Source organism: Schistocerca americana, chromosome 3, assembly GCF_021461395.2.
Source record: "Schistocerca americana isolate TAMUIC-IGC-003095 chromosome 3, iqSchAmer2.1, whole genome shotgun sequence".
Lineage (NCBI taxonomy): Eukaryota > Metazoa > Arthropoda > Insecta > Orthoptera > Acrididae > Schistocerca > Schistocerca americana.
This window is the reverse complement of record NC_060121.1, coordinates 645,432,431-645,446,250: the sequence shown is the minus strand read 5'-3', so window position 1 is coordinate 645,446,250 and position 13,820 is coordinate 645,432,431. Positions and strand designations below refer to the sequence as shown.

Genomic DNA, 13,820 nt, shown 5'->3' with positions numbered 1-13,820 from the left:
GGAAGGAACTCAACAAGCAGAAAAAACACAAGAAACAGTGTTCTTCATTGGTGACATCTTTCTATGAAGAGCTTATAAAAAATTGGTTTCTCATTACGACAAATGTCTGAACAATGGTAGCAACTTTGTAGAAAACAGTTTATGAAATGCTCTCGTAGAAACAAATTTTGGCTTGAAGAAAACAATTTTATGAGTTTTTTTTCAGAAAAGTACTTCCTTTCTGGACATACCTCACACCTAGTTACTATTAATATTCATCTTCTTTACATCAACATAATGTTTCCTGGTGTGAAAAATGCCAAGTTGCTCTGTGGTTCGGAATCCACGATGAATTGTGAGTTTCCTGTAAATGACAGGGTAAGTCAATTCAAAAGTCAGAGGAAGGAATAGGCATACCACCTCTAACAGGTCCTTGCCCAGCAAAGCGATGTGGTGTCCAAAACAATCTTAGAGTTGATGACTGCTTTACTCAGCCTTAGATTATTACACCCATGTAAAATTTATCATAGCAGATGGTACCAATTCATGGTTCCCACCAATCTGGTATTGACTGTATAGCGCGTAAAACAGATCATGCTGTACTTATTTTGTATGAGACACCATTGGATATCTTATAATTGTAATTAACTACTGCATAAACAATAAATTTTGACTGCTTTTGAATGACTTATGGAGCAGTGAAATTTAAAAAGGTTTAGTAATAATGTAACATTATCCCCCTTTAGTATTCTAGTGCTGAAGTACACATAAGGATAAAAAATATTCAAGGAACCTACCTTTCATAATTTCTCTTCATCACAATGGCTAAAGTTTCACAAACAGTAATAAATAAATAAATTTGGAGAATTTATTACAGTCAAGTCTTGAAAACCAGCATTCATGATGCCAAGTTTGGTGTTGAGCGGCAGTTCCATATAGAAGTGGAAAAACAGTAACCATTGCGGGCAACTTTGTTTTAAGTTATTTTTGTTTACTTTCATGACATAAATAAAGGCACGGATAACAGCACACAAAAAGTTTCCAAATTATATAATACAGCATCACCAAATATTTTTCATGTGTAAGGAACACATGAGGCTGGATATAGCAAGGAATACTTAACACAATTAAGGCAGCAGATATGAAATCCATCCATACTACCACCAACGATGGACAAGATAACAATTGAAACTACCTGAAGAAAACTAAGGTTGAAAATGAGGCATTCAGACTACAAAGAGCTCCTGACAAGGCCTCCTAAATATGCTTTGACCAGAGTCCTTAAGAAGAGACCAGGAGAAAGACTTTTTGTTAGCAGCAATTAGCAGCTCTTAAAGGACAGCTCCCATACCAATAAATAATAAACCTATTACATTATTAAAAGTAGTAAGTTTTAAAAAGAAGAAATGCCTATGTGCATCAAATACATGAGCATTACGGACGAACGAGAAAAGTGGCTCACAAACAATTAATTGGTCATATAAATACCTAATGTTGAAAACTGGAAGACATCTGGTATACAGATAATTGACTAAAGCATGGATGGCTAGACAGATGTGATGACATGGAAATGACTGGATTGGAGGTCACTTCTTAAAATTACAGGGCCTTCAGATAGATTACTCCAGTAAGCTGAAAGGTCCACATTAAAATTACTGATTGATTTTATACAGTTTTACAGATTAACAGTTATTAACATGGTAACAAATGTAACAACATAATCTAAAATAAGACATACCTTTTAAATGGATGAGGGAATGTCCACTAGAATCCGTACTAGTAAGATTTTCTTCACATAGCTGTGATACAATTTTTTTTCTCTTGGCGTCATTAATGATTTCTTGCTCGGCTTTAGTTCTCAGTGATATATTAAATCCTGGATCAACGTTTTCACCATAATGCCCATTTTCACCATTAATCACTTGTTCACTTCCAATTATTTCTTGATACTGCATTGCTTCAGAATTGTCATCAGACATAACAGTTGTGCCATCTTGCTCAGTTGTAAGCCCCATACCAGTAAGTCCAGCATCTGTTATCTTATTGCAAGCAGCAAGTTTCAAAAACTGAAGGCGAACCTGATATTTACAAATCATCTGTAATGACTTGTCAGTAACACCATTAAAACACCACCCCAGGTCAAGATGTGTGAGTCCTGGAAGATGTTCAGCTAATTTACAAACAGTACGTTCATCAACAGCAAGTGCTGTCAAATACAGTCTTCGGAATCGTGGATTTATGCTACAACAGAGTGCAGTTTCAATGCCTTTACCAGTAACTTGCTCACAATGTGACAGATTGAGATTCCTTAATTTCTTAAGTTTATTTAAAGTACTAACACCGGAGTCAGTCAATGATCTACAGTTTCTTAAATTTAAGCTTTCTAAATGAACGAGTTTATCAGAGATTGAATTTACTGCTACATCTCCAACACGCGAACAAGCACTCAGATCTAATTCTAACAGTTGATTCTGATGTTCTGCGAGACTTACAATACCTGCATCAGTTAGCTGATCACACGACTGTAAGTGAAGAGTAGTCAAAGAAAGATGAGGCACAGTTGCCAATTGCATCAGAGCTGCATTATCAATTAGTGTACAACCAAACCGTAGTTTCTGTAACATTTTTGCTTGCTTTGTGACATAAGTCAGAATATTATGAAATGTAAGGACACTCTCTGATGCAACACAGTTGCCAGACTTCATCATAAAATCAGGATAAAATTTCTTATACAGCCCCCTGTTAAAAGATATATAGCAACCCTTCAATGACAAATCTTCCAAATTTGAAGCTACAGCTACAAACCTATTGAACAATGCATCAGACAAGTATCTGTTAAATGCGAGACATAGCCTGCGAAGCTTCTTTAATGTTTTAATGAGCCTACTTATGTCTGTGTCAACTTCTAGCACTCGCCCAGACATTAACAGCTCTCTGCAACCGTTAATGCTTAGGCTTTCGAGCTTAACACATTTCAGTAGTATATCAACAAACATTTTTTCAGAAACATCACAATTATGCAATGCTAGGGATCTCATTTGTGGGCAAAATTTATCCCAAAACCCCTTTAACTTATTTCCAAGTTCAACTTCTTTAAAAACAAAATGCATGAACGATCCACTGCTGCTTTCCAGAACTTCCAGTGGGCGAGTTAAGTCACCATGCAAGACAACAACTTCATTCTTGTGAAGACCGAATTCTTGTGCAGCTTCATACCACAAACGACACACTTGACTAGCACATATTCTGTCAGCAAGTGGCAGGTACTTCATGATATGAATAACGATCTGAAACAAAGTGTGAAAAAATTAAAGCTCGACTTTCTGCAGAAGCAGCTCATAGTCTTAAGATAGAGAATTATACAGTACTAGATAGTATATTAGGATAGTTTTGTTTGAATGCAAACATTAATATTTACAGAGCCAGTACCAACAACTCAAATGATTAAGCATTTCCTTTGTTCACCGCTCGGCTTTTACGTCACAATTACATACATCGATAGATATAAAGAAAACTAAGTACGTGGGAACCTTGAATTTGTACATTACTTTACTCATTGTTTGTCTAATCAGTTAAGTAATACGTGGTAATAAGATCTTGTAATTTTATAGCGCACTTCAAGGTCAATATCAAGTTCACACAATATAACAAAGACACATGAAATTAAAATGAATATGTCGTTGTTATTTACCTCTATCGGAAGATGAAACTGGACGGATTGGAAACCATTCGTCATTATTGTTGGCCTGAGTCCTTGTCTGTTCAAAATCTCAAAAGATATTAGGGAAGAAAATCACAACAAAATCGGTAGCAGCTTCCGCATCACTTCATTACCGCACAAAAATAAACAACTCAACTGCTTATACAGTAAGCAATGTTACTAACCGTTTTCGCCTGCTACCATGCTGTCCGACTTGAACAGCAATCTTACTTTATGTTGACTATCTACCTAACACAATACTCTCCACACTATCAGCGCTTAACTGACAATTACGAGGAAGTCTTAGCGCATCCAGGATTAGTTGATCCGTTGTAATTACTTCTTGCGCCAATAGATGGCTAAATTTAGTTGCATTAATCGGCCATAGATGGCTCTCGTGCGAGAGAACACCCGACTTACCGAAGCCTGCAAGGTATACATCGACGGGTGGCTCCACAGTTCGGTGCGGTCGGCGATAGACTTACTTCGCTTCTGCGCGCGAAGCTTGGGGTGTGCACCTCCCCCTACAATAAAGTCCTCAGTTATATCAGTTGAGCAGACAGTCTGGCTCCGGACAGACTGTAGGTCCTATGTGGTACACACAGTTATTTCGCGTCGCGTTGGCTAGCTTCGGTTTGAGAAAACAGCTGTATGATTTCGATTTGAATAGACAATAACAATGAATACTTTCAAGAGCTAAAATGAAATGGCCTATGAGTAAATGCTATTCAGTAAAAATGATGTTATTCTTTTTCATAAGCGGCGACCAAAACCTGAAGTGCGATATCTTCATATTTCGGAAATGCCCATCTGAAAAACGTGCGAGTGAAAGAAACTGTGGTTTATTATATCCTTAATTTCATCTGAATTGCGCGATGTCAGTTGATGCAGGTCAGTGACAACAGGTCGGCTATTTTCGCATGCTGATGCTGTGATCAATTAGAAGACGCCGAAACGCATCATTTCCTCAGGATGTCACGTCGCAAACAAGCCAAGCCACGGTCACTCAAAAGTGAGTAGTCCTAGACTATGGTTTCCTATTCTTCGAATGTCACGGAAATTTGTCCTTGGAGAGTGATTTCAAAAGCCGACGCTCAAGAAACTGCCGAAGCAGTTTTAATGAATTGTGGAAAACGATACATTTCTTAAGTATTTTGCCTCGTGATGGTGGCAACATGCCTACATAGAAAAGCGCTTGATTGCTTTTGTGATCGTATAATCAGAAGTAACCCATTGTTGGCCGATCGCGGAGCCTGTATGGTTTTTCAAACAATGTCAGTAGTTTAGTACGCTATCTGAGTTTCATGGATTTACGTAATTAAATTGACCGCGTCCTGCTTTTCTGCGGTTATAGTGTTAATGAAATTAACATTCATATCTAGCTGAACACAGAAGAACAAATCTAGGTTATTTGAATGAATGGAACTGGCAAATTAACTTGTACCAAGATTTCGGTGAGAAGAATGCGAATATTGTTTTCTTAAGAAGACATAAGATCTTATCAAAACATATCGGCGTATGATTTGCTTCTTTCTGCCAAATAACAAACAAGTGCTAAGGGAACATGTGAACCGTTATAACGGGCTGTTGTGGTCTATGGAACTGACAATTAGCTTGTACCAGCATTTCGGTGAAAGGAATGCGAATATCATTTTCCTAAGAAGACATAAATAAGATCTTATCGAAGCTCATCGGCGTATGATTTGCTTCTTTCTGACAAAGAACAATACACAAATGCTAAGGTAAAACGTGAACCATTACAACAGGCTGTTGTAGTCCATCCGCTAAACATTATAAACGATTTGTCTAATTGGGTCAAATCACAAATCAGTAAGTCTGGGTGGATTCTCGGTATTTTTTCTGAACTTTCTGCTGATTTCAAATAATCAGAGTTGTCGAACAAATATGTAATTATCATACGGGACCTTGGGGAGAATTCCTGAAGTGGCCCCTTTTGCGAATCCTATTATTTTCTTTTTTTATGAATGTAACAATCACAACTAGAGGCAACAAATAATGATACGTGAATCGTAATAAAAATGGGTGTGTGTGTGTGAAACATGTGTGTAGGCATGTGCAAGTGAACGTTGCTGAATACGGTGTAACATATCAAAAAGTTGATGAAGCCTTGGTAAAAAATTTCAGGAAATGGAGAGATGGACTGAAACAGATTTTTTTTTTCTTCAAACAGAAATTGAGACTTAACGCACTAATATCGTAAGGAAACAGCGTTTAGCCCCTGTAGGTAGGTAAAATCTAACAGAACTCTTGATATACCGGTATGTAAATTGTTGAAGTGTTGCAATAAGGAAACTGTGACAACAGTTCGCGCTCAGGTGCCATACCGGTCTTCTCTCATGCGTCGGATAAAATATCTGAAATGCGACAAGCACCAGATCAAAGTACAAGGAGCACGAATTGATCAAGGCAATGATAAGAAAATAACAGTTCGTTTTCTTTTGTTTCTTCTTGTTGTTGGTGGTGGTGTCTCAATCCGAGAACTGGTTTGGTGCAGCTCTCCACGCTATCCATCCTTTGTTAGGCAGTTCGTCTTGGAATAACTACGAGGGCATCTCCATTACCAAACGGACGACGTGTCGTATCAACATTGTGTTTTAGTCAAGTTGTGCCATATAATTTTTTCTTCCCCAGCTCTATTCAGTACCTCCTCATTAGTTACTCGTTTTACCTCTTTTAATGGCCAGCGTTCTTCTGTAGCACCACTTTTCAAAAGCTTCTACTTATTCTCTTCGTATCTGAACCTCTTATCGTGCACGTTTGTCTTCCCAAAAAGGCCACACACCAGACAAATACCTTCAGAAAAGACTTTCTAACAATTAAATTTATAGTAGATGCTAACAAATCAGCCTACTCTTTTTCAAACGGTGCTTTTCGTGCTATAGCCAGTCCGCATTATACATCCTCTCTTCTTCAGCCATAGTCAATTACTCTGTTGCCCAAATGTCTAAACTGATCTACTACTTTCAGTGAGTGTCTCATTTCCAAATCTTATTCCCTCAGCATCGCCTGATTTAATTCTACTACATTCCAGTACCCTCGTTTTACTTTTGTCAATGTTCAGCTTATAACCTCTTGACGAGGCACAATCCACTCCATACAACTGCTCTTCTAAGTTCTTTGCCTTAACACCCTTTCCAAATTGCTCCTTGGTTTCTCTTACTGCTTGCTCAGTGTACAAATTCAGTAATATCGGAGATACGCTATAACCCTGTCTCACTCCTTTCTCAACCACAGCTTTCTTTTCACGCCATTCGGCTCTTCTAATAACCGCATGGTTTCTCTACGAGTTGTAAACAACCTTCCTCTTACTGTATCTTCCCCTGCTACCGCCATAAATATAAAGAGTGTTTTGCAGTGAACATTGTCAAAACCTATCTCCAAAATCAACAATTGCTGTAAACATAGGTTTTCGTTTGCTTAACCTATCTTCTAAGGTAAGTCGTTGGGTCAGTATTGCCCCGCATGTTCCAACATTTGTCTGGAGTACAAACTGATCTTCCCCGATGTCAGTTTGTGCCAGTTTTTCCATTCTTCCATCAAAAAGTTGTGTCAGTATATTGCAAGCATGAATTATTTGACTGACGGTTTGATAATATTCACGTCTGACAGCATTTGTTTTCATTGGAATTGGGATTATAATTTCATCTTGAAGTCTGAGGGTGTTTTGCCTATCTCATATATCTTGCACACAAGGTGGAATAGTTTCCTCAGATGGTAGAGTTTTGTTACAGCTGACTCTCCCAAGGACATCAGTAATTCTGTGGGAATGTCGTCTACCGCCAGGGGTCTTGTTTTCAACTTAGGTCTGTCAGTGCATTGTCGAATTCTTCTCGCAATGTATCTCCCTTCTCATCTTTATCTACATCTTCTTCCTTTCCTATAATATTCCCCTAAAGTTCATTTCCCTTGCATAACCCTTTTATACAAGGTCCCCAAAGAATGGTCATAATTTAGGGGTATGACAGGATCGATCGTTTGAAAGAGAAAATTTAATATGGATAAATGATCTGTTCCTAATGGTTTCCGGAGATAGAACACATCTAATGTACATTATTATTTATTCTCGCCAACGGCCTTGTCGCAGTGATAGCACCGGCTCCCGTCAGATCATCGAAGCTACGCGCTACCGGGCTTGGCTAGCGCGTGGATGTTTTTGTTTCTGCTAAGGATGGGGCCCTTCCACGCCCACACCGACGTGGTGACCAAACCAAAAGTTCTACTTTCACCTCCGTACGTATAACATGTTAGTTTTCAAATCAGGAGTCACAGGATGCAGGCTGTGATGTTGTCCATGCGTCTGGGTAGGATTACTCATTGACATGGTCCATCAGGAGACAGAAAGTGGACGAAAGCGATGGAAGGGTAGCGGTTTGTAAGGGCAGAGGGAAAAAGTGCCAAGGCAAGCGCCAAGAGGAGGAAAAAAAACCTCTGCGACAGTAGGACGGGTAGTAAGGGCAGTAGCGGCTTGCTAGCTGCAACATTGCATGCAAGATGTGGTTATGTTAGTGTGAGGTATCGTGTATCGCTACCTTTGTCGTTGCGGGTGCTCATTGTAGGGCCTGCTGCAGCTGCTGCGTCCCTGTAACAGTTCCAGGTCGTCATACATTAGTGGGCGATAGACCATAGATCAGCTCACAGTGTAGGGTGTGTGTGTGTGGCTGGTTTGCGTGTTGTGTACAGTACGGCTTCCCTGCGATTGCCTGTTTTTCGGCGGGTCGAGCATCTGGGGTTGCTAGTAGTAGCTGTGTTGCAGGGGCTCACCAGTACTGTCGTGTTAGCGTGCTATGGACCATAGATGTTTAGTTTCTTGCTAATAGTGTCTTTGGTCTATTATGTTTCCATCTACGGTTGTGGTTGTAGTTCCCCAGAGAAAGGATAAACGGGTTACGCGAGTGTCTCGTGTTTCTGTACAGTCGTGTGGAGAGTTTTTGGAATAACTTCAAGATGGTATCTAGCCGATATTCCCGGCGAAGATCGCGGTGCGTGTGTAGCGCGGAGCATTGCTTGTGATTCTGAGTACTTTGTTCTGTATGAGCTGCAGACGACGCAGGCGTGTGGGCGCAGCGCATTCCCAGACGGGAGCAGCATACGTCATCAGAGGTCTGATAAGTGTGGTGTACTTGGATCTGGACACCCTCCTATTCAGTGTGCTACGTCTGTTAAGCATAGGGTGGAGTTGTTTGAGCCTCGCGTTTGCTTTGTTGGTAACGTGTTGAATGTCGTCCGCCCAGAGTAGTTTCCGGTCCAACCAGACACCGAGGATGGGTGACCGTCCAGGTCTGCCTAGCGCCGTTAGTAAGGGCAGTGCACTCAGTCCTTACGAGACCAATATTAAGAAGCTACTTGAAAGAGAAGTAGTGACTCCTTCACGAATACTGACAACGGCTGAGATAGCCTTCTGAGGCCTCTTCGGACGGAGTTTAGTTCAGTTATAGTAATTTATTTTCTGTATTATTCAAAACATTGTCAGTTTTACATATGCATACAAGTTAGTGAACACGCGTTTTGCCAAATGTCTATTGGAAAACAAGTATTTTTAACCCCTTCACCTCTAAGAAGTATCGTTCACATCACATTACAGCTATTGTATAGTTCACAATAAATGTTCGGATATATCACCGTCTACTTCAATGCATTTGTGCACTCTTGGGAGACCATGCGTTGCTTGTGTGAGGGTCTCCCACGATCCGTTAGGGCAGCAGCATCCATGAAGCGAACAAACTGCTCTTCTCGCGTTTTTACGCCTCAGTCCTCATCCAACCCTGTACACCACAGTCTTCATCAAACGCCATAAACACAAATTAAATAGCGTAAGGTCTGGCGATAAGGTGGCCAGTTAGTTGTACTACCATGACCAGTCCAGCATTTAGGGTAAGTGTGGTTGAGATGCACCCTCACATGCCTGGTAAAATGTGGAGGAGCCGTGTCATGCTGGAAGTACACTGCCATCCGTGTGGACAAAGGAACGTTCTGAAGATGGTCAACAAACGACTTTTCAAGTAAATGCAACTAATTCTATCCCAACGTTCGCTCTTCTAAAATGACGGGACCTATAGGATTACAGCTTGAGAGTAAATTCAATAACGAGGAGCACACCATAGAACTCCTGATGCGCCTGAACACTTCTGTTTGCAATGCGAATTTTGTAAGACATGGGGTGTAAAAAAAATGAAAAAGGTGGCATATTATGCTTACTTTTGGGATTATTTTTTGAGATAAATCATCAAGCCAAGCTAAAGTTTTCCAGGTCCAGAAAACTGTGACAAGAATTTTTTTTCGTTGAACCCAGGAACATGGTGCAGAGGCCCGTTTACGGAATGAGGGATATTAACTACTGATTACCAATATTTTTATTTCCTAATCGAATTTGTCGTTCAAAATACATCTCTTTTACATACCAACAGCTCAGTTCATGAAAACAAAACTAGAAATAACAATAATCTTCACAAAGATTTAATGTCACTTACTTTGGTCCATTATTCAAAGATACACATTTTTAATAAATTTTCAGCAGCAATAAAAAGTTTAACTACCAATAAAGTTCATTTTAAGAGGAGCCTGAAGGATATGTAGTTGGCCAACTCCCACCCCATTGCTGAATCTCTTTGTAGAACCAACTGATGTGTGTATATTATGTTACTAAAAAAAAAAAATAATATTAAATAATGCGGGTGTTAGAACAATCTGGCTTTTGTACAAATTCAGTGTAGTAATGCGATCATTGTAGTTAAGTTTTGTAAAATGATTTTTCAGTTTAGTATTTATTACCTTCTAAATGAAAAGATGTTTAAACGCTTCTTGACTCATTCCATATCAATGACAATCATTTCACTTGGGATCTGTGGAAAGTACATTAGCATATTTGTTTTACATTTTAAATATTTATTTATGTATTCTCGTTTTTTTGACATGTACATCCTGGAGGATCTCCTCACTGTGGATCAATTGGAAAGAAAAGTACATCTAATCTAATCATCAGTATCTTACCGATCATGCGGCACCAAACATTGATCAAAACCGAACTGGGAATTGTTTTCCACTGTATCGTGTGAATTTTTCTGACCATCGACGATTATTAAGTGTGTTATTAATTCCATTCCGCGTATTCAGTGACAAAATTCAGCTGTGTGGCATTATCGCCAATATGAATTGTACACACACTGTATGTGAATTAGGGTCACCCAAGTGTTCCGCGTGTAACGTTCACCATACACGTTTTCATGGGGCACTGATCCGTGCTGAAAGTCAAGGACTACGCTGCATTGTTGTGTGTTCTTGTTTTTCGAACACTTTGTACACCCTGGAGGATCTCCTCACTATGGATCAATTGGAACGGAAAGTACAGCTAATCTAATCATCGACATGTTGCACCAACCCAAATATATCACTTTTTCAAACCAACAGCTCTCATTGAATCAGCACTAGAAATAAGAATAGTCTTCACAAAGATTTAAAGTAATGTACTTTTATCCAAAAAGGTGTCCATTATTCAGGGTGACACAATTTCAATAACTTACCAGAAGCCATAAAAAGTTTGACCGGTTAGGAGGACCAGCTGATGTGTGTAACACGTTACTAATAATATGAAATAATCAATTTTTTAATCAAGTTTTCATTTAAAAGGTAATAAACACTAAACTGAAAAATCATTTTACAACACTTAACTACAATGATCGTATTACTGCTGCTTTTCCTATACAGGTTGTTGAAGTACATGTTCGGAAGAAAAATGGGAACTCGGAAAAATAACTGCTGCATGCAATGTGCTGAAAACTCTGGTAAACACTCTACGATCAGGAATTCGACGTGTCGGAATGCATTGACGGCAGTCTTCGACACCAGCAGGGGCACTAGCGTCGAGGAAGGGGTAAACACAAACCATATCCGCATATTCTCGATTTGTGTGGATGTGTGGCATTTTCCCACGCCCGGGTTCCCGGGTTAGATTCCCGGCGGGGTCAGGGATTTTCTCTGCCTCGTGATGGCTGGGTGTTGTGTGCTGTCCTTAGGTTACTTAGGTTTAATTAGTTCTAAGTTCTAGGCGACTGATGACCTCAGCAGTTGAGTCGCATAGTGCTCAGAGCCATTTGAACCATGTGTGGCATTTTAGCCAGCGCATGTACAAACAGAGTTGACGCCATTGATACGTTCTAAAACCCTGCTCTACTTCATTCGTAACACCCCATGGACAACGGCCGGTCCAACGTGCTAGTTTAATGGCAGAAAGATATCCCGACAAAAGAGATTGTAAGCAAAGGGATTGGTTGGGCTGGAATAAAACATCAAAGAGGTTGGATGGGTAAGACAAACACGTAAGCGGCACTAGCCCAAAAATAAATGTACATTAAATGCGTCCTATCCCGGAAACCATTCGGAATAGGGCATACGTCCATGGAAAGTTTTTTGCTTCAAATGAGCGTACATGTCATATCCCTGAATATTGGCCATTCTTCCTGGGACATCGTGTATTTTCGTTCTACTTTTCAGCTTTCCTTTCTTTACGTAGCACAGGTTTGCAGTCTGAGCTGCTTCCCTTTTCCAAAGGTCTGTTTAATTTTCTTACAAGTGGCATCTGTTCATTCCCATAGTTATGCATGCTTCTACATCCTTTAGTTTCTTGTCTAGCCATTCCCACTTTGCCATTTTGCACTTCCTGTCACTCTCATTCTTAGACGTTCACATTTAATTCTACCCGCTTCATTTACTGCATTTTTTATATTTTCTCCTTTCACCAGTTAATCAGTAGCCCTCACCCCCGAGTCTTTAAAGGAACAAACTCCCATATATGAAACTGCTTCAAATGACTGATTAACACATTAACTCACTTCTAAGGTAATTGTTTGACGTTAAGCAAGTACAACCTTTAGGGCCACAGCGCACTGGCTCGCCGCGGTGCGCGGCTGCCTCCGCTAACTACAAACGCCCCGGCCACACGGCATGCCGTTCTGCGATTGCCGCAGGTTACAACACATGGCCCGCCGAAAGCCGTGGTGTGTGGCCTAGGTCTGCAATCTGTTCTTCGCTCCCGTGGCAGTTCTTGCTCTCTCAGTCGTTTAGACCGCAATACGACGGACGGACAGAATTCATTTATTCGGATTGTTGGAAATAATAAATCAAAATGATATCTGTGGAAGATAATAAGGAAAAAAAAAACCAAGTGCATTTTCATGAAGTTGTAGTGAATTTCTTATATTATTTGACTATGTAATATTTGTAATTAAATTTTCAACGACGAGCGACAGGCTTGGAAAGCCCAAGTCAAACCTCGACAAATAATGATGCGTATGGCGTTATTCACAATCAGTAATATAGTAGGTCACAATGTGCCAGACCACAAGAGTAATGTACAACTACTCATCGAATGTGCTTTCGACATCACACGTTGTAGGATGGTATTAGTCATACAGAAATGGAAAACATAAATTGAAATTTCATGGAAATACTTCATGCAAAAACACGTGGTTTTTTTATTATATTATCTTTCAAGTGTCATATAAATTAAATACTATGAACAGTGATGGAAAAATGGATTAATAATGAAGTCTGAGCGGGAGTCGAACCGTCACCTCATACGTGTTCGACTTATGAAGCTCGAGCGCTAGTCACTTTGTTCGGTATTGCTCGTTTCGTTTGGTCTGGACTGACGTCACATGACACCCGTACAAGTTTATCGTTGATTCTTTTGCTCAGTTTTGTTATTACAGCGGACAGTCGGCTCTCTGACCGAACACGCTGAGCTACCGTGCTGGCAAAATTTTTACTGATGTCTAGATTCGAACCCGGGTCTCCAATCTACGAGCGAGACACGCTATCCATTCCGCCACCCCCAAGCTCGATCACTAGACCACGATGAACTTTTGCCTCCAGCACCTACGCACAGGCAGATGAGCCACGGAGAAACAATTATTTTCCAAAAAGTCATTGTTTTCGTTAATCTTGCCTAACATATCCACTCCAAACTGTTTGCACTGAGGTTTGTCCGTAGGCTTTAATGCCTGAATCAGCTGCGCCCTGTAGCGATATAGCTGTAACCTCTTATGCAAGACATTGTGCACTGTTGATCGTCTCATTTCCAACTCTTTAGCCGCTGTACGCACCGATTTTGTTGGACTCCTTGCAA

The 13,820-nt window shown here is 40.1% G+C and overlaps 1 protein-coding gene across 1 annotated transcript in view; it reads right to left on the bottom strand.

The window, feature by feature from the left end:
- Positions 1-4,025, bottom strand: part of LOC124605253 (F-box/LRR-repeat protein 14) — a 36,875-nt gene extending 32,850 nt beyond the window's left edge. Inside the window, exons 1-2 of the mRNA XM_047136810.1 lie at positions 3,671-4,025; positions 1,718-3,266 (exon numbers count right to left, since the gene is read on the bottom strand). Of these exons, the coding sequence (XP_046992766.1) occupies positions 1,718-3,266; positions 3,671-3,715 (1,594 nt within the window). The 5' untranslated portion in view covers positions 3,716-4,025. The remainder of the gene's footprint in view (positions 1-1,717; positions 3,267-3,670) is intronic.
- Positions 4,026-13,820: the final 9,795 nt, after the last annotated feature.